General features: G+C 41.5%; 1 protein-coding gene across 1 annotated transcript; it reads left to right on the forward strand.

Annotated features, from left to right (window-relative positions):
* Nucleotides 1-824: 824 nt before the first annotated feature.
* Nucleotides 825-21,628, forward strand: LOC124348408. Its single transcript, XM_046798613.1, has 3 exons — nucleotides 825-4,069; nucleotides 19,005-19,182; nucleotides 19,486-21,628. Exons 1-3 carry the CDS (start codon nucleotides 1,754-1,756, stop codon nucleotides 19,911-19,913), a joined length of 2,922 nt encoding a protein of 973 aa, XP_046654569.1. The 5' UTR covers nucleotides 825-1,753; the 3' UTR covers nucleotides 19,914-21,628.
* Nucleotides 21,629-22,189: the final 561 nt, after the last annotated feature.

Genomic DNA, 22,189 nt, shown 5'->3' on the forward strand with positions numbered 1-22,189 from the left:
TTGTTCGTCTCCTGTAGCAGACGTTTCTAGACGTTTCTAGACAGAATCGACCACGCTACGAACGAAATTCTTCTGCTAGAAGTATCTAATAAGCTCTATACCTAACTTCGTCATGCCTTATAGTTAAAAACTAAACCTTTAAAATACCCTAAATCGTGTTTTTCGGATTTCCTCGATTCTGATTGGTCGAGAAAATTCCCAATAAAGACTTTCGGGGTGCCTCTCTCAGCAGACTACTGTAACTTGTGCTGCATTAAAGGCCCCTAAACCTTCGGTAATTTAGTAAACTAAATTCCTCAGGGATAAGACGGAGTCCATAATTGTCATTTTCGACAAAAAAATGCGACTTGTGGTGACGCAAAATTTTCCGTACACCTACAGGCAAATTCAAGCTAACCTATTAAAAACCTTTCATTAAAAACGAAGAAAAGATCCCAATTTGGGATCTTTTGGGATCTTCGTTTTATCATTACTTTTAACTTTGGGATTTCCAAATTAATGATAAAACTTTATGAAGGTCTTCGAACTTTCTTGCTGGGAATCGCGAGCATGGACAGTAGGCCCATTTTATAATTTATTGTTATCATAATTTTTAATTAATTAACTAACTGTCTTTTTTTTGTATTCTATTTATACAATGCTTTTCCTGTTTCTTGTTACGTTACTTCGAAAAACCTTTTTGTATGTAGATTATTTCTCTTTTAGTCAATACGTCTTTTCATAGATGGTGGGTCAAACGCATCGGCTTTGCGCTGGCGTGAGCGAAGAGTCGTCAGGGTTGAGGGAAAGAGAAGAATGAAGTGGAACAGAAGCAAAGAGCGGCGCGTTGAGAATAGTACAGTGTATCAGGAGGAGCGGTGCGATAAACTAGAAAGTTGAGTTGGCTTCCTCATTTTTCCGCTATGGTAGAATGTTTTACTATTTCATAAAGAAAAACTCACCTTGTTTGGTGTAAATAGTTACTGCGGGTGAATTAGTGTGAATGAGAAAGAGAAAGCGTTTGATTTGTGGTGCAGTGCAGTGAGAACTTCAATCTCCGATCACACAAAGTAAAAGGAATCGAAGGTTGTTTGCTCCATCTATCGTCGATTTGAGACCAAACGCGTTTGTTCTCGCTCTTCCGTTTTCATACTTCATTTCAGTCCAACAAACTGTTACATCTTTAACAAGTCCAAGTGATCCCCCCCCCCCTATCGGAATTCCTTTATCTCAATTGACCAAAGCTGGCATTAACTCCGTTATACGTTTTTCTATTTAACGCCATTTTTTTATTGTGTTTAGTTTCACCTTTTCAATAATTTATCTACTTTCTATTTTATTTCCCAGTCGTTTACCCATTTTTTATTTTTATAAAACCATTTAATAACATTTAATCTAACAGTCTTCGGTAGATCGATGGTATCTTCCACTTAAGATTTAAGAACACACAGTAAATGCGAGGTTGACTCGGAACTCCAAGCGTGAGTGGGAGGCATAGAAAAGTGCCGTCGATCCTCTGGAAAATTTCCCCTAACATTTATACACGGTGGCGGTTCGAAGATCCAGTAGAGCTGACGGAACAAGCTGGCAGCGCCGTCTCTCCTGTAGGGTTCAGGACAGCAGCGTGTCGCTGCTGAGAAGACAGCATCGTGGCACCGGCCAGCCGCCGGCGATTGCGTCTTGCTTTGATCGCCGGTACTGGATTGCAGCCCAGCTACTGCAATGCCTGGGCCGGGCGGAGCAGTAGCGGATGCGGACCTTATAGGCCTCGGTCATGTCAATCTACTTCCACCGCCGCTGCTGTCACCTCTCAATGAGCAGCAGGAGCCCAGCCAGAGGAAGGAGGCGAACCCGAATCGACAGCATGTTGATGATGATAAGAAGTCCGGACAAGAGTCGCAAAACCTGCAGGTGGTGCTGGTGGAGCCCGGCCACACGTTTCCCACCCGAAACGATGCAGCCGATTCGACCGAAGAGATTGCTCTCTCTTTCCAATCGTGGCTCCCATCACCAGCACTGGAGCAGCAGTCGGCGTTTCGACTGCTGCGGGTCGCCGGCCCATTGCCCAGTCCAACCAGCTCGGTTGATTCTGCACCAGTCCCAGTGGAACGCACGCCAGCACCGGCCGTCGACTTGGTCGCCGCCGCCCTTGCTTTCGCCCAACCCAGACGAGCGATTTGCCACAATTGATCCGCTTCGAGAAGCCTGGTATTGGCCGAATAGCATTCCTTTGTTAGTTGCATTTGTCTTCGTTATTTCCGATCTCCTGGTCCTTCTAGCCTTGGTCTTCCATTTGGTTGAATCTTCGCCGGTTTCCTTGTTGCCAGCCCCTTTGATCGCACCCTCTCCGGTTTCAGTGGACGCTTTGATTCTCTCCTCCCTCCCACCTTGCGATCAGGTAGCTCACCCCCTGGCTCCGGATGAGAGTGAAACTTACGGTTTGCAGTGCTTACACCCGCTCTTCCTGTCGGCTTCACCCAGCGATGGAACACTGATCTCGATTTGGATACTGGACAGCGCACTGCTCTGCTGCGCCGTCCTGTGCCGGCTCATTCGGACATCATCCGTCTGGTTGCGGCGACCCAAATCCAAATTCGATCACCGATCCAATTCCCTTGCCGGTGACGCCCGTTCGAAATCGAATTCCTTTTCCAAATGTGTCGGTGACGGTGGTGAAGGTCAATTCAATGGTGACCGCACCGGAAGCCGGGACATTATTAACGTCCGGATTAACGCTAATCATCGTTCCCTCCTTCACCGTGATCACAACCGCATCCGACGCAACGGCGACAAGTGTCACGTGACGTGGTGCGACTGGTGGAGTTGGCTGTGGCCAGCGCGGAACGAAAGCCCCGGTCTTGGTCGGCCCGATCTTTTAGCTCAGTCGCACCGTCGACGGACGGACCGACGAGGTTGCCTTCAGTGGATTTGTGCAATTTCTCAGTGGCAGCGGCGATCAAACCGCACCGGTGCCGATAACGGCACTGCAAACGATCGTTTCGTGAATCGTCGGTTGGGGCGACGTCTTCCGACAGCTTCGCCCCCTATGTTAGTAGCGAATCAAGAGCAGACGAGCCGGCTCACCATCACCATCGAGCACCCGCTGTTCACTTCTCTCGGCCGAAGGAGATCAGTTTGGAAAGCTTCGTCGACACTTTCTTCGAGTTGCCTGGTGGTAGTGCTCCTTTTGAGTAGTTTCAGTTCCTTTGCCGTTTCGTCTAGCACGCCAGGGCCGGCATTTCAATCAGTGCCGGAGTCGCCGTCATCCTCACTGGCCGGCGACCGTTTGCCGATGACCGACTCCCTCAATCCATGGCTGGCTGCCGATGGTGGGCTCATCCTGCGGGCGGCTAACGGGAACACTCCAAATTCTTCGCCTCTCAACTGGATTAGGCCCAATCCCGGGTCATGCACTCCTCAGCCGACTATTCCGGCCTGTCCGTCCGACCGTTATTGCCGTCTGCCCGAAACGGTGGGAAGCTTTGCCGTCAACGGGCGTCCATTTCCAGTCACATTTGGCCATCGAAGTAGCAGTCTACCGACGAATAGTCTCAATACTAGCGGCGGCAGCAAAGACGACGTCCAAAACGGGCCGCCCTCGCTCGACCCCGCCAAAGGCAACAATGCAAGAAGAGAAGGTGGCGAAGAAGAGGTTGAGAGATGGAGCGGACGCGGAGTGACGGCTGACGACGGCGGCTCGAGGAACGCGGACGCAGCCGTAGCCAAAGTTAGTCAGTGCCTTCCTTACTTGAAGCCCAGCAGTAGGAGCCAGGAGACGAACGATGGGGATCGAGATGAGGGACCGTCGTCAGCCGAGTGCATCTGCGGCCATGCCGACGGCGCCAAACGGGTCGACACCTTGCGCAAGTACCACCTGCACCACTGCTACCACTACAGCTTGTGGCACGTCCTCAGCGACACCATGCGAGAGGGCATCGCCATCAGCCGGTCGCAGTGCTATGCTTACCTTGAGGCCGTCGAGCGACTGGACAACCTTGCCGCCCACTTTGTGTGCCAATTTGAGGATATCATTCGACGTTACGATTGTGGCCAGACTTTCTCCAGCAAGTCGTCGTGCCAGAAATGCAAGGTCAGTGTGTCACTTGACTTGACTTCTTTGATGGGCTACTACGATGGATTTTTTTTTTTTTTTTTTTCTAAAATTTGAAATGATAGATTATAGTACTGTGATCGATTAGCTGAGTTTATCGACTAATTGTTCATATATAAGCTAATGTTTTTTCACGGTTACGATATTGAATTTTTCCGTGCTGGAGTTTTGGCCTAGATGCCTGTGTTTAACTTGCGTTTTAGGGTGTATCGTAAAGCTGCATTAAAACAAATCAGGTCTAGTAGCCATAGTTTGCTCCATGAGGGGCATTATACCACAACATAAATGCCGAAGCGTGCGAGCTACCTATGCCATAGGCTTATTGGCTATAAGTTTGTTATTTATTGCGATTCTACGGGTCCCGGCATTATTCGGTTGATCCGATCGATAATCCTATACTGACGCTCCACCTTTTCTCGTTCCTGCGAAACAAACTTTTTCGGTCTCATTTCATTTGCAGATTTCTGTTTTTCTGGCTTTCAAGTTACAAGTTGACATTTTGGCGATGTTGGCGTTGCTTGTTGTGACTTTGGTAGTTATATAATCAATCAAATGCCAAACAAATTACACGCCTTTGATGCATGTCATTAATCAAGCCAATTAGTTAACGGGAAATTTGCATTCCTTAGTTCATTTGAAATGAGAAGGGAAAAAAACGAATGAAATGAAATGAACAACTTGATTGTGACGAGTATCGTTGCTTCTCTTATGCAACGTACAGTCTCAGCAGGATTCTTTCAGATACCCCAATTCGATCGAAAGTGATGTCATGTCCGTCTAGCCAATGTATTCTGCCTTTGCATATTATCACCTCTGCATCCGCTTTTGCCACAAACGCCCTCCCCGTGTGATCTATTCTCAATCCAAACTTCCATCGTCATCAATGGGTTTGGCTCTCCTTGCTCAATGTTTCACCCTTGTAGACGACACTCTTGAGTTGTGTGGCAGTTGTTGATGAATGTGTTCAATGAAGCCTGTGAGTTATGGGGAAGGATAAGGACCACGGTCGAAACACACGAACGCATGAACATAGAGATACAGGCAGAGAAAGAGGGACAGAGAGGGAGAGAAGGTTAGTAAGTAGGTTGCAGACACGGTTCTAGCCGAACCTGTATTCGGCTGCAACTTTATTGATTCCCGCCAGCAATCTCAACATCTTTCCCTTGACTGGCTCAAAAGGCGATGGAAGGAGACGACGGAAGAGAGTCGAAACTCGAAAGAGTAGACGAGAGAGAGGGCGGATGGATGGATGGAAAAGCGGGGGGTAGGGGGGAGGGAGGGAGGGAGACCGAAAGGAAAGATGAAAGAGAGAGCGAAGCAACGAATAAGAAAAGGGAGAAAGAAGAAATGGAAGAAGAAGAAGAAGAAGAAGAAGAAGAAGAAGAAGAAGAAGAGAAACTAGGGGAAAAGATGGAGTGTCCGTGTCCCGCTCATATCAACGGAGCAGATTCGTTCTCTCATCTCGTCTCCTCTCTTTCCTCCATTGCTTTCGCTCACGCGTTCCTTTTTTCTCTTTTTCCTCTGCTGCTTGTTTCCTTTCAGTCTATATATCCCTCCTTTCAACAGTCTTTCTCTCCAATGTTCGGCTCAGAGAACAGCAGGGGCGGATGAAACAAGAGAGATAAAAGTTTCAAGTTTCAAACGAAAAGAAAAAAAAAAGAAGAAAAAAAAATCCGACTGACTGGCTTGCCGGTATTGACTAAATACGCGCCCGCGAGTCCCGCGACTGTCAGGGCCCCTGACCCGAGACGAGGGGCTCACCGAAAAAAAAGTTGAAGACTCTTCTTTTTTTTTGTGTTGGCCCGCCTTTGTTTAGATTGTCATGCGACTCTAAAGGGGTGGGGGGAGCCGAGAATCCAGCAATGGAAATAGGGACGGCCGCCGCATGTCAGATATCCTACACAGCGCACAGACCACATTATATTATCCCTTATAGTCAAAAACACTCTTGAATATGCCCCCCCCCCACCAACCCACCACCCCATCGGACGAATCTCTTCGATTCTTGACCCGCAGTGAAAATCTGGGAAAGTTGAAGAACTCGACTGTTTGAGAGCCAGAGATGGACGTGCTCTATCGATCTATTAATATAAGCGCATGGTCGGTGTATATTCGACGTGGTTCGACGAGTCGAGTCGATGCCATGCAAGACGATTCGATTCATTTGTGTGGCTTTGTGTACAGCGGGATGAAAGAGCCTTATATAGTATATTCCCGCACCCCTAGCTGCTGCTGCTGCAGGCAACCAGCAGGCAGGCAGATACAGGCCGATCCTTCTGGCTTCTATACATCCCTCTCCGCTAGCTGCGGATTCCTACTTGAAAATCAGATCTCGCCGATAGAGGGTAGAGAGAACGTCATTGTTGGCGACACTTCCGCCCCGGTCTTCTTATCTATTTTCTTTTATCCTTTATACGTTTTCTTATTCTTTTTCCAACCTTTTCTCTCTTTTTTTTTTTTTTTCGAGCCCTAGCTGGTCCACCTCTAGACGCAGACACACACACTTTGTATTCTGCCAATGGGCAGCGGGTTAGAGACGACGGTGGACGAGATGACTAGCGGGGCGGGAGCCGAAAGGAGCCATCCGTCGAATGGTGCGGAGTGGCGGATTCCGTAGAAACAATGGATGCTGACTGCTGAGTTGGTAGACTTGGAAAATAGACAAATGGCCGAATTGCTTCTGCTTATTCTCCTGTTAGTCCTGTGACGGAGAAACAAACGAGAGAGAAAAAGAAAAGAAAGAAAATAAGAAAGAAAGAAAGAAAGAAAAGGACGAAAAGGAAGAAAAGGAAGAAAAAGAAAGAAAGGCAAAGAGGTAGTGCATTGACGCAGCAAGACAAAAGGAGAGAGATAGTAGCTGGGCCTATAAGAGATCGACATATAAAAACCGAGAGAGCAGAGCAGAGCAGAGCAGAGAGAATAAGTCTATACGAAAATAGGAACAGAACCCAGGGAGAAGGATGTTCTTGTTTGATTGCCGGCTGCTGACGTGTCAATAGCTCTCTCCTACACACTATATCGTGCAGTTTGCTCGTGTGTACGCGTCCACCCTATTTTTTCTAGCCTACTCATTTTTCCTTCGGCTGCCGTTGGGTGCATCTATAGCTTCTTTCTCCCTTTTTTTCTCTTACTAACCGCCCTCACAATCTTCACCTTGGACTCTTCCAGACTCGCATGTTTCCATCGTTCTTCCTCCCACTATAGTTTCTTGGCCCATTGTCTCGACAGTGTCTTCCCCTTTTGCAGCCTGCTGCCTGCTGCCTAGACTTTTGCCTCGAAACTCTTAAGGCTCCTTGATTGTCGTCAAGCGAGCGCTTGCCGCCGAGGCCACTTCATCACAACGCGCTAAGTTTGTCGAGGATCTTATATGCGGTGTCAAAGGAAAGGGATTTGCCCCTCTCTCTTTCGCCTGCCTTTTCTCTTTCACTCATTTCCCCCACATTCTTACCGATTTCCTTTTTCACTTTGCTGTGTATATCCTGTCTTTCCGTCCTGCTCCATATATAATTATATATGAACGCGCACAGCAGCAGCTTCCCGGCTTCCTACCATTCTCCGATGACACCTTCCGTCGTTCCCTCTTCACACACATCCTCCTCCTGCCTCTCCTATATGCACTATTGCTACCTTGGGTTTCATGGACTAATAAACCAACTCTGGGTGTTGTCACTGTTTTTTCGTTTTCTTTTTTTTTCCCTCCAGCAATTGTGAGCTTTTTTTTGGCTATTCGTTACTTTCTGTATTGTTATACGAAAAGTCTGAGGAAATTTATTTTGAAATCCTCTAGACTGCAGTGGGCTACAGTATACATATATTGACTCAACCATCGGAATGAAGCATTATATAGATCTTTCTTGCTGCTAGCTTCTATATAAATGCGTTGAACTACCACGAATTGTCGGAACAGCATTCAACTTTCGTAGGGTGGAGTAGTTAGACGAAGTTAATTGCTTAACAATGTAAATTCTAACTTCCTTGATTCTGTACAGTATGATGAATGCCTGCGTGCGCTTGTTTAAAAAAATCGTTGTGTCCTACCCGCTTATATCTCCCCTACTGTGCTGCTTCTATCTTGATTCCGCCGCCGCCATAGTATAGTATACTATCGGGACACTCGTTTCTTCCCGTTGTTGATAATAACATAAGTGCACCATCATGGCTCATTATTTAGATTTCATCTTCTACGTTCCTGCATCCATTAGCGTAAAAGAGACTGAACCTATTTGCCGAATCGTTAGCGCATAGGAGACGTGAGGCCGTCCACTGGCACGTCACTGTTGACCATAAGTGTCACCTGAACAGATCCCCCCCCCCCTCCCTCTTGGTGGTTACAGAACCGATGGACAGGAACACTAATGGAAATGGAAAAAGTACAATGAATTCGGAAGAGTCGGGGAGAGCTTAGGGTTACCTCTGCCGGATCAGGTAACTAATTCACCGTGTGTAAAGCGTATAACAAGCGTGACCTCGCTTGTTTTCATCCATAGTCGCAACTCAAAACACGTTTTTTAGATTGGTCACTTAGAAAACAAACAGCGCAATCGAAACAAAATAAGTTGCCGTGTTTTTGCGGTATTACTTTTATACTTGTTGTTGACGGCTTGACGCGACTGTACATTTTCACAATAGTTTTCAAAATTTAATTTTGGATTCGTATCGAGAATCCCTTTATCACACATGGCCAATAAGGGAAATGTAGTTGACGTATGGTAAATGACAAAATTTTACAATTTCAATTGTACTATTTCAATTGTGATAACTATTACGTATTTATAATAGAAGATCGCTTTTGTATGAACGCAGTACATAGGAAAAAAAGTTTTCGATGGGAATTCCCACCCGTAATATCCATTATTCGTCATCGATTTGCCATTGCGGCAGAAGATTACAATTTTTCACGATCGAATTTTGTGATTTCTCATCATTTTTTTCCTTTTTTTTCTTCGGGTCTAATCTTATTCAGTAAATTAGCTTAACAAGGACCTATTTACCGTGATACAAGCCAAAAGAGAAGACGTCTTTGGAGACCTGGTGATTAGTGAATAGCGCAGTGTCAAAAGCGGCTGCAATGTGCCTTAGGGTACGCTTTTTTGTGATGCTATTTTCCCCGATGCCTCATACTACTTCCGTTCGATGGGAAATCAAAGAGAAAAACAGAATATGCATGTCGGCAGAACCACGCGATGGCTGGTTTGCTGCTGTTGCTGACAATGCAGTTCTATTGATCAAAGTGTGATTAGGACTTGCTGGGAGTTTCGCTTTGTTCATGCCATTTCCCTACTTGCCTTTCATTTACGATGTACAGCAGTTGAGAAAAAACGTAATGAAATTTTGTCAATTTCATGACTTGTCAATTTCATTTCGATTTCGTTCTCTATAGGCTGATCTGAAGGAAAGATGACGCTGACGCTGACGACGACGAAGGGAGTAGCATTATAACTTATTTGATTCAGAAGACATCTTGGTCCACGTTAATTTCATATTTACAAACTTAAACTCGTCTCAATCTTCGACCGCGGTGGTTTTATTATATCTTTGAAGTAGTATTGAGTACACTTTTACGGAGAAAAAAAATAGCAGTCGCGGCGTACAGTCGAGGTAAAGTTGGGCGTCATTCACTGCGGGAATTATCATCTTGATTTCATAATTTATTCATTCGCAAAAACAGATGGCTGTAATGATTCTATTCGCAAAATACTTCTCGCTCGTCATTTGATTATTTTTTTTTGTTTTTTGTTTTTTTGTTTTTTTGTTTTGTTTTTTTTTGTTTGTTCGTTTTAAAAAAATCATGATTGAAGTTTGTCCTGTGGCATTTCGCCCGCGGATTTTTTAAACATTTTTCGTTACGGTCATACAGTGATAGGCACTTTTAAAATTTTTTTTGATAACTACGAACGCTTTCATGAGAAAATAAAACTAGGCTACAAAGTTTTTTTCATTCCTTATATAACTTGTATACGTACCATTACAGAGTAGAAGAGTACCGGTAGTATTGATTTTTTTTCCTCCTTTTAGGGGGGAGGGGGGTCTGGTTTGATTCTGATAAGAAATCCCTAGACATGCCGAGGACGCAACGAAATGACAATCAACACTATAGTATAACTTCCAGTACGTACTTTGCTTAGTTAATTTTCTGAAAGGAATATTCATCATATGTTAGAATGCATTTCACCTTAATCGGACATTAAGACATACTATAGTAGACAAGTCTTACATATCACTAGCCGGTCACTGCGGCGGAAAATTTTCGCACGCCATCTATTGAATGGGTGAAGCTTCCCCTCTCTTTCTCCGTTATTCTTTCGATCAACGGGGAAAACGGAAATGTAGTGCGTATACCTTTGGAAGAAAAGTCCAGAAATCTTACTTACGTGATGCAATATTATATTAGTCAACACGAAATAGCTTTACATCAGGTAATTCATCGACAAATGAATTGAACACTAGCATTATATTATTGCTGCGTGTCTCTTTCATGTTTAGATTAGTCGATGAAACGATTGAACGACAGAAAACATATATTAACTATACGTAATGAATATCAGCCTGATATAGTTATAAACTCAGAACCAAGTAAACCAAGATAACGAAACTATTCCATATACTTACCTGATTTCAGAACGGTAAAAATTATTCATTTGTTTCCCGATCGAACAACACGTTATATAGTGAATTACTAGATACCGGTATGCTATACTGTTATGTTAAATGTATTATAAAAATTCTCCGAATTCAGACTGGTCCAGACATAAGGCTACTTCATACATGACGTAATGATCAAATCAATCAGCAGTAGTAGGGCTCGTCGCAATCAGTAGCCAAAGATTATAGTTTTCTTGGAAGATAAAACATGACCCAACAAAGCCTGTGGTAAGGAACTGGAAATTAATTTGGGGCCGAGAGAGTATAAACATCAGTGTGAAAGTCACGACCCCTCGCAAAAGAGCACAGTATATTTAGGCTTCGTACTTAAGTACTAAATGCGGAGTTGTGAGCACGGACGTGATGTGAAGAACAGTCAAAGGTTAGTCGATATGCAGGTTGCCGGCGATTGCTGGCTTGTACTCTCGCTCCTCGTCGTCCTTCTCTCTCGTATAGGATCATCGAGTGGTAGAGGGATGAAGCATTGTCTTATGCACGCGTCGCACTGATGAATCAGACGAAGCCAAAATAACGAACGTGCGACGCGCCCACAGTAGAAACTATACAACTCCGCCTTTGTATACCACCAGCATGTTTCGTAACCGCAACGAACTTGTATTGGAAATTCATTAAATTCTTTTTTTTTTCTTTTTTTTTTCCTTTTTTTATTATTCTGTCCGACGGAATTCGCGCTCTTTTGTGCAATTGTTTGTCATGACAGGGGTTTCTTTGTTGATTCAAAAGTTTTCTCAAACAACATGTCACAAAAGCTGTGTTTCGATAGAAAAAATGAACATTGTAAATAAAATCGTCCATTTGCCTATAAAACAATTGCTCAATAGCCTATACCTTAAATTTATATGATATTATTTACTCATATTAGGTAATAGGTATTTATGGTTACTTATAAATAGTTGAACATGCAAAATCTTATCGATAAACTTTTGAACTGATAATTTATATTGGGTTTACTCAATACTAATTTAGCATTAGGATTATCACGTCACTTTGTACAATGTTTCCAGAATTACATACCAGCTTTATTGATTTTCTTTTCTTAATCTTTCTGGCGGAATCCTAAATGCGGAATTGTACCTGTTTCGAGCTAGTGATGTTTATGTACCACTCAAAAATTGCGCCAAAAAATATAACTCCTAATTGAGTAATGAAATGATCAGCTACTGCTGCGTCATTAAGCGGTGCAACCATTTTATTTCCTTGAAATCTAGATGCTGTGCTGATATTTGATATTTCAGAAAAATGCGAAAATGCGTTTGATAACGAATCAACTGATTCCCGCTGAATATCCACACAGAATTCGTTGCACAATTCAGTAAATAACCTTGTAAAAAACAATTGTTAACTGATAGAGAAACAAAACGCAAGTAAAAACGCCAATACACAAGAACGCACCGAGTGAGAACGTGCCTGCATGAACAGCATTTCATAGAATTAACCGGAATTTGATGTAGACACCAACGTAAATTTATTTTTTTTATACACAGGCACAAGGTGATTCACTAACTTACCGAAGATTTAAAAATTTACTCTCTATATAAAAACTTTTTCAACCTAGCTGAAATCAATTTTATTATTAGAAAATTGATAGAAATAGAAAGAACAAAATTTATTCGCATGAACTGTGGGAAAGTTAAAAATCAAATAATTGACCGTGTGGTGCTGGTGAGGAGGCCGAAAGAGAAATGAAAAAAAAAAACGTGCGAGAGAATCATACGGCGGGTATACGGGTGGAGAGAGAGAGGAGAGAGCCAATGAAAAAGATGGAGAAGTACACAAAAAGGCGACTGGAAATCGATACTTTGCTCGCATATGGAGAGAGTAAAGAGCTCCGTCGGGTGCATATGCGGGTATGCTATCCGCAGGGCAGTAGGGCCAGACTAAAACTCATCTCCTCATTTCGTCATCCAACTCCTATTCTCGCTCTTCCGTCAATTCGCTATCCGCTTCATGATCGCCGTCGTGAGCGCAAAAGCGCCATACAAATGACTTTCGTACTATATTTTTCTCCGATTATTATCATGCCTCAGCCGTTCATCAAGCGTTTTCTCGCATTCAAAAACATGTTACAAGACTTCCCTTTTCGATCTTTTTCTTTCCCATCCATCGGCAGTCATCACAACAAATCATCCCCAATTGTTACCAAATCTCAGTAGGCCTATCAAGTGGAAACATATTGTCTTTGGTGATGTTCATACAATGCCGTCCAGCATCGTGTCTGGTTCGATACATCCACACGACGACCACAGAGACATTAGCGCGTTCTGTCGTCATCGTCAGCTTTTGACGAGCTTTATTTGGGTTGTCAAGGGGGGTTTAGCAACTTTTTTTCTTTCTGGCTACGTGCATAACAGACATAGCCTATAATTTTAACTGGGACATTTTAGGCTAGGTGCGTTAGCTGCTCGGGTTAAAGGAGATTGCCGGCGGGTGATAGCCAACAGTAGCTCCTTTATGGGTCATGCTGGTTGTTCATGTTTGTTTGAGTTCACTCGGGACGCCATCACACTCACCAACATCTGAAAGCCGAAAGCCTCCCCCACTCCCTTCGCTATATTTCCTTGGGTGTAGTTGACTGGTCTTTTTCTTCAAGCTCAGAGAAATCACAACATGTCAAACATAGCCTATAACTCTGTTGACTGCTGGCTGCTGAGAGGTTGGGGCTGAGGCTGTACCTTATTTTTTCAATCCAACGTGAATCCCGAAATCGTAATAAGCAGTTGTAATTGACGAGATGCAAAGTATTTTTATTTTGTATTATTATTTATAGATGCTCATCTCCGTAAGTCGGTGAATCCAAATCAACTTTAAGCTGACTTTAAGCTAACATCTTATAGGCTAGATGAAATTTTTTCTTGTTTTTTTTTTTAAGTACGGCGCTGATGCAGGTAACCACGACCTTGTATAAGCACAACAGCAACCGCTCGACGGCACAGTACGAACTGCGAACCCCTCCAAACAAGTTCGAAATTGAAATTTGAAATGGCAGTCAATTGCTAATTTCTGCCATTAATGAATGAAATTGGACATTGTCTGGCTAGGAATAAGCATTTCAAAGCATTGGCAACTATATCCACGTATTGGTGTCCGATATTGAAAAGTACGTGCTGTATGCCAATGATTGCAAGCCAGCAGCGAGAAAACGGGATGATGATTGCAAAACGGAGAAAAATTGAGATTGTGACATCGAATGCACAGAGGATTGTAGAATCTTGGGCATTTATTTTATTTCTTTTCGATAGGTATTTCTTTTTTCTTTTTCTTTTTCTTTTTCTTTTTACTTTTACCCAGTTTGACTTTGAAGAGGATGGCCGTCGCCTTTTTTCGCGGATAACTTCATACTTCTTCTGCCCATCTATTTCTTTCTCTCTCATCGTTCCCTTTTCGGTCCCTCTCATCTTCGTTTCTCTTTCGCCCTCCTTATCTCTTTCTTCTTCTCCTTCTCCTCCTTCTCCTCCTCCTTCTTCTTCTTCTTCTTCTTCTTCTCTTCCACCTCCCATTTTCGGTAGAACTCGATCAATAAAGTGTCCGACCAAAAGAGAGTGAGAGAGAGAGAGAGAGAGAGAGAACGAGATCCGAAGAACAAACTTAAGGTTTCGACACACACACACACACAGAGTCCTATATGAGCAGGCTCCTATCCGCCCTGCGCCCGCGCACAACTTCCACCGATACATAGACACAATAGCAAGGAATTTGGGACAGATGCCCAGCAGCCTGCGCTATCTGGGCGAATAAGAATACTCCTTGTCACGCCGCAGCAGCGCGTGCTGTGTAGGTGGTCTATAACATGCCCCGCACGGAGTAGATAACATGCAGCAGCACCTTAATCAATTCAGTGATATGATGAAGAACCAGGTTCAGCCGACAGAAAAAACGGAGACTGACTTTTTGGGAGGGGGCATAGACAACCGCCTACCTTTTCCGGTTCTTTGAGGCTACAAGTAGAAATTGAGACAAATAACTATAAGCAGCAAGACCGTACGTCGAAGAATCGCTAGTGATCGCTAGAGTCTGTTTTTCAACTTAGTTTGTTTTTTCCAATCGATGTTTTTTACTCAGACTGTACCCCATACTACTTCTGCGTACGCGGTCAAAATTTCATTAGTGGTTGGGCGTAATCGAATTAGGCGGCTTGAAACTCATTTAAAGTTTGTATTTTCTCTCTCTCTCTAGTCGCAAGTCACGGACCATTCCCTTTGTTTTCTTATTATTACGCGGTTACATCCCGCATGTATGTTATGGATTTTCTTGTCATGTTCCAGCTGATCCAGCAGCCCAAATGGGAGGTGACAAATTCCGTTAACAGCCGAGTAGTGATCGAACTGCCGTGTTTCGTTACCCTTATTTCTCTCGACATATATTTTTCTGTTCTTCCTCTTTTCGTCACTCGTTCCATTTTAATCTGATGATTTATGTGACGGCCGTATAGTTTCGTGTATAGTAAATACATGAATTTCTCTGGCCTGGCTCTTTTTTTCCCCGAATGAAGCAAAGCTCTGCTTCCATAATAAGCTTTGAGCTTTTGTACAAGTCCGGCAAAGAAGGTAGGCTAGACTTGAGCGTGACTATAGTGAAGATTGTTCAGTCTCTTTATTTGCAACAATAGGATGGAAGAATGGCACATCGGAAGGAAACGGAAAGCTTTTGTACTCCATTCATTAGATAAATACACACACAGAGAAAATAAAAATACAAAAATGTCGGATGAAACTGCTACCGCTGGGGCTTTCATTCTTTTTAACTTCGGAAAAAAGCTGCACTGAGAGGCAAAGAAGCAAAAGCCGTTTCGCTCCATCTTAATTAAAAATTCGAAAATGTCATTACTATATGGGGCAACTAAACTGGTTTATTTGGTAGTCAGTAAGGCTTTTTTTTTTTACAAATCAACATGTTACTCTCATGTTTTGCATGAAACCGCGTGCCTTCTTAGGGTAAAATTCAATTTGGCTGTTCCGCAAACTTTTATTTTTCAAAGGAACAGCAGAAACCACAACCAGTTGTAACACACATGGAATTAATGATATCATTTCTAATACAAACGTTTTTCTTGGTTTCTCAAGTAGACAATGTTGGTTTAATCAGCAATCCTAATAGGCAAGATGAGTATATTGATCATAAAAAAATGTTTTGCACGCGTGAATTTTTTTCATCAACAAGTTTTGGGTGCCATCGTTTGCGAATGAAAACAAACAAACTGGGATGGCATTTTAATGAAGTTTATCAACTTATTACGCGTTTTTAGTTGTCAAAATAACTCGTTTTGTATTAGTTTCTATACAAAAAGAATTGTCACCATTCCACAAGGAAATTAATAAGACAGTTTGATACAACAGGAAAAAGCAGATCAATATTTTTTCTTTTCTTTTTTTTTTTTTTTTTTTGGGGGGGGGGGGGGAGGGGACTTTTCTTCTGTTGTCTTCTGGTGTTTGCAGCTTATAGTAGGATGTCGATCTCTCGGCTGCACCAGCAATTCTGCGTAGATAGTCTTTGTTATATAGCCTATCTTTTTCATCATCCAGTATAGTACCTTTTTTGCTTTAGAATTTTGTGAAAAGAGGAAGACAAGAGCTACAGCAACAAAAGAAAAAGATACCTATCGTGAAGGAGGAGGAGGGGGGATTTAGGAAAGAAATGGAAACAAATTTGAAAAAAAGGGTCTAAAAAAGTGTGTAGAAACAAGAGCTATTAAAGTCAGAGATGAGCTGAGAACTCAGTAGATGAGGGAAATGAATAGATGGACCACGGAGCCGTTAGCAGAGCTGACGACTACCCACCATAAAGAGGTAGCCGTACCACTTGACTTGTATCGATTAGCTCGAGTCACGTGCCTCGCCGTCGCTGCTGCGCCGTGCGAAATACAAAGAAATCTTCTCTTGCTATCCCGCCCAGCATCAACACATCCCGCCCCTCATCACACCAACAATCGATATTCTTTATTATTTTCGGAAATAGTCAGGATGTAAATCAAAATTTTAGACTTGACAAGCGCTCCCTATAAAAATATAAGATCACGTCGCAAGTGTTCCGGGACAAATGAAGCATTGTTAGACGTTCGATTTTCTTGATCACTTTGATCGATCAAACTAAAATGTTCGATAATAATTAATGCTTAAAACGCTGATTGAATAGGAATTGTTTCTAGCATGTTTTATCGTAAGTCACTCACAATCTTGCATTATAATGTGCTGATTCCTGCCAGTCCAAGAGTCTACCACGTTTTACTCACATGACGGTGAGAAGTTCTGTGCGTCTGTACGCATCCCTTTGTGAAAAATTATAATAAACAAGCAATCACTCATTCACATCGTGTGGGGTGTGGATTAAAGGCCTACAGAAATGAATGAACGATGGAAAAAATCAAATCAAGTAAATAACACGTCTATTGACAAACAAACGCAAACAAACAAGCATGAAATCAAATAAATGAACGAAATTAAAAACAAGGCAAACAAAGGGCAACAGAAAATTAGGTAATAAGCCAATAGTCGCGGGTCACCAGGCCAGCAGCAGCAGCGGTTAAATTTAAAAAGAAGAAAAAAAGAAACATAAAGCAGGCAGTTTAGTGTAAAACACTAATTGGGTAAACGTGTGGAACAATGCACGCGCATTTATTCTCCGCAGTTCTACATCAATTTTCTAAAATGCAGTACGTACTGGTAGGGACATTATTTGATCTGGTCTACAATAAAACGATAAAGTACCGATTTTTGTTTGTTTTTTTATTTTAGTCCAGAAAAATATAGTACTGTTGTCTATTTGTATAAGATATAAGATCGTTTAAGGACAAGAGATTGCTAACGGTAATTGAAATCTTTAAAATCTTTATGTTATAAAGTGATGACGTACTATCAGACAAGAAAAAGATATGAAGAGAAGGTAATAAAATCGTAACGTGACCACAATATGTCACATATATTTTCAGGACTTCGAGAGTTATAGCCTAGATGATCCTGCCTTCTTGATTCTTGTTTTATCTTACATATAACGTAGACAGATTTTGAGATATCCATGTAGAGATTTATTTCGTAGATCGAGGACCAACAGCTGCGTTTTTTGCAAGGTTTTTTGTGATACTATTTTATGTCCATATCGAAGATTTAATGGCGTCAACTAATTTTGAAATACGGATGCGTCGCTACTTTATGCATACATGGCAAAGACATTTACATTCAGCAAGCAGAACAACATATTGGTCTGCAAGTTGGTTCTCTTCCGAATTTGTTCTAAAATTGGGCGACCATGATTCAGCTTTCAATATTTTATTTAACGTTTTTATTGTTGTTTTCCAACATTTTTTTGTCCTTTGACTTTGGCTCAATCCACGAAATGGGGATATAATATAATAGTGTATATAATGTTTCCTGGTTCAATTGGTTTCGATTAAGCCGGATTCGGCCCCGAATCTATCGACCTTTTTAGCGCTTATTAGTTTCAATTCAATAATTACTAAGGGAGAATACATGACCAATATTGTATCCTAGCCTCTCTCTTTCTGCCATTAGCTTTTGTTGAATTCTCCTTTGAATTTTATAAATAAGAGACAACTATCGAATATGATAAACGCCTCTGCAAAAATTTCAAAAGAAAAATACCTAAGGGAGCTTACTTACCGATACGGCTTCTAAGTCTTAAAACACTGTACAACCTGTTCCCGTTTCAGATAAGTTCGTTAGCAAAACGCAAAAAGGTAAACGTGTCAGTACGTTCTAAATACCCCCGTTGTCTATTGCCCTAGCAACTTATCGCATCATTCTTCTATAGGCTATATTATTTTTCAAATGAAGTGTAAATTACATTTAAACTGAATCAGTTGAACATAGACGGTATTTTATTGTTCCACTGTGAGAGATCGAATTTAGTAGCATAAACCTAGAGGATAAAATCAATAATCGTAATGTCCAGTCTGACTGTTCGGACCTCAATTTGCAATTGCTTTGATTTTGATTTTTTTTTACTTTATTTGTTAAAGAAAATAGAAAGATGGATCTAAAAAGGACTATCTAGTACGTTTTAAAAGTCTAGGCCGTCACATCAACGCATAAAAAAGAGAATAAAACATTCGATTTTATTCTATTTAGATAATAACAAAAACTAACAAAATAAGCTATTCTTATGACTTCTGTTTTTCCACGTTAGTCATTAAGGCCTAATATACGTACTGTTTCTTTATGATGTACGGTACCATAGACAATTACACAAGTCGTATAACAGAATTGCGATTAACATATTATTTGTTCTTTTTCTTTATTAGATTGCTTATCGCCAATGGGTGTGTTCCATGGTTTTGCCAATGTGGCTAGACGGAGATCGCATCAAGCCGTGTCGGACCTTTTGTCACGAAGTAGAGCGCTTGTGCCCATATTTCTTGCCGGCTGAAAAATCGGGACCCGGTAGTCAGTATGCTGGAGAGCCTTCGTTTCTTTGCATCGGTAAATTGTGCTATACAACATATTTTTAATTTGAATTCTATATTGCGTAATTCGATCCATTTATGAAACATATAAAAAAATTTAAAGAGAAAAATTCTTTTGCATTTTTGTAAAAAAAAAACTAATTGTAAATATGTTTGAACGTTAATATTTAAATTGTTTGTATAAGTTTAATTCCTAAAACATGAAAATGAAATAGGCACTAACGCCAACACGGTCCTTTTATTGCAACTGTCCTAGTTACAACGGAATGTTGTTGAGTTTCTTATCAGTCTTTTCTTGTTTTTGGTTGGTCTTACACAGATCCTGACGTACGGGAAACCACCAATCAGTCGACAAATTCAGCTTACAGTGAACGGTCTTGTTACCGGCCATGCACTCTGGAGTACAATCTAGAGCCAGACATCGACCCGTCACTCTGTGTGGCCAGCTTGGGTGACATATCCGGCTTCGTTGAAGAAGACGCTGATGTTACCACCGACAGGGAAGACTGTCAACAAACATATAAGAATGATACAGCTTCGGTTGGCGGAATCGTCGCGGATTCAGAATTGCTGGGCGACTTGGACGTCAGTGATGACCAATGCACTCCATTCTCGGACAAAGATCCACCTTTGACTGGTCGACTGTCTAGTAGTGGGTGGACGAATCATTTGCATTTTGGATGGCAGTGGCGAACATTAGTGCTTCCTTTCGCCATTCTTCCGTCGGTTATCCAGTATTTCACATAGACTATCAAATGAGTGTGTTTCGTGTAAAAAAAAAAAAATCTGTGTTCAAGTCTCTCTCTCTCTCTCTCTCTTTACCTCTTTCAAATTCAACACCAAAATGTTTCACGTCGCCCACTCCCTCTCGTTGGTGATTTTATGAACGTTAAATATTGCAGTTAACCTCAGTCGCGCACATTGCACGACTGAAATTATTTATAACAAAAAAACTACTATTTCACACGGAGAATCTCCGTGATATTAGTCATCGCGCAAAGTTACGATAAAAATGTCAAATATATGTTTGGTTCGCGATAAGGAATGACAATTCTTGACAGCCCAAACAATTTCTTTTTTTTTTCGTCTTTCCCATCTCACTAAATTATCTTATTTGAATTCCGTTTTTTTTCCTTTGAGGAATGAAAACTTGCCAACTTTCAAAGACTGTCGAACGAAGTAGAATATTCATCCATTCTTACATCTTAGTTGCTTCATTTCGTTCAAAATTCTATAGTTCATCTAAATCTTTAGATTTTTACCGAATGGCCAGATCCTCGAATTCCAAGAAAAAAACACAAGTTTCTGTGTTGAATTAATCTCGTTGTTGTTCAGAGCACTGTTTTGCTACTATTTCCACACACAAAAAAAAAACACAATTTAAAAAATGCTTTTTCAAGGACGCATCTGGTATGTAAACTGCGAAGAGCTACATACAGACAGTTGAGCGTTGTTGAATTATGCTTTGGCGATTTTTTCAGTTTACGAAAAATTTGAATCGTTTGGTTTCAACAATATCTCTATGTACGACAGTATTGCGCAAAAGTTGGTAAGGTGATTAACTTTGTTTGATCTGAAGCGAGCTTCATTTTGTTCATTGTTGAAAAAGCAATGGTTTTGCACGTCGTGATTTTTACGGCGACAACGAAATCAATAGCGACGGACGAGAGGTGGATCAAAGCAATTCATAGGGAATTTAAAATTTGACTGGTCCGTGAATATCCCAATAGCCAATAGTTTCCCTCCCCCTTGTATCTTTTTTATTCCTAGTGAAATGTACAATAAATATAGCAGCCTTTATTCTTTCTCGCACCGATATACTGTTCGTTAGATAATTTAACTGATAAATTACCGATTGCTTGAACTCCAAGAAAAATGGTTCGTTTTACTGATTGACAAGTTTTTTAACTTTGCCTTGGTTTTACCTTTTACGACGTGTATATCTTTATATACGTGGGATTGAAGAGCAACTCTGTTAGTCTGTTTCGGTTTCGACTGTGGGTGAATGTTTCAAAGTGAATCCCATTTGGGATTAAATTTTTCATCCATCTTCCTTTCATTTACTCTCATCTTTTCCACCATATAGTTTGTAAACCGAAAAAAATTGTTTAGATATCTTAGTTTTGTCTGCAAACTTAACACAGATGAAAATCATGTCTGCTGCAAATGTAGCGAGAGTGTATTGATTATCGACCAGACACCCCATGATTCACCGCGAGAGAAAATTCAAGAAGAGGAAGTAATACGACGGTGAATAATTCAAAGGAGAAATAGATGCATCACAATAATATAAGACCTTAGATGTGGAGTCCTTGCCCAAGCTGTTATGAGAGAACGTAGCCACTGTTTTATCTATTATTTACTATTACCAGATTGCTATAATGTTCTGTGCATAATGGTAGGGCACTTTATGTTGTTAACAGAGCAATCCGGTACACAAAATACAAGCCATTTGATGCTAATTCGTCGAGTTTCTTTATTTGTTTTAAAATTTATTACAATACGTTCTAGGCCTAATCATTTTTTTTAACGTGCACTATGTTTTCGCTAGATTTTCGCATGTCGAAAATTTGACAAAATACATGTTCGGAGAACGGAGCCAAATTCATTAATCATTATGTATGAATTTTTCGATTTACCTAAAATATCGAACTATCTGGTTCAAGAACTTTAGAACCGAGGACACAGTGAAAGCTTTGAAATCCGTGTGGATGGAACGTCAGGTTCAATCCGAACGTATTGACTATTGACCGTGTACGGATGGCACTTGACAGCATCCAATTCCTTTCCTGCAATCATTGTTGTTGCGGCTGTTGGGCTCTTCGAAATCAATAAACACCATGCAGCAACTCGATCACTGCAGACTACAGATAGGATCCGTCTTCTTTCAAATCGATCCTGAAAAAAATAACGGTGATCTTGCAAAAAGAAATTTGTATTCAAAAAATTATTCTTTATTTGAACTGCGTTGAAATCATGTAACTCCAAATTTCCAAGTCATTTTTTGCACATCGAATGAAAGA

The sequence above is a fragment of the Daphnia pulicaria genome, chromosome 7 (assembly GCF_021234035.1).
Source record: "Daphnia pulicaria isolate SC F1-1A chromosome 7, SC_F0-13Bv2, whole genome shotgun sequence".
In the NCBI taxonomy this organism is placed as follows: Eukaryota; Metazoa; Arthropoda; class Branchiopoda; order Diplostraca; family Daphniidae; genus Daphnia; species Daphnia pulicaria.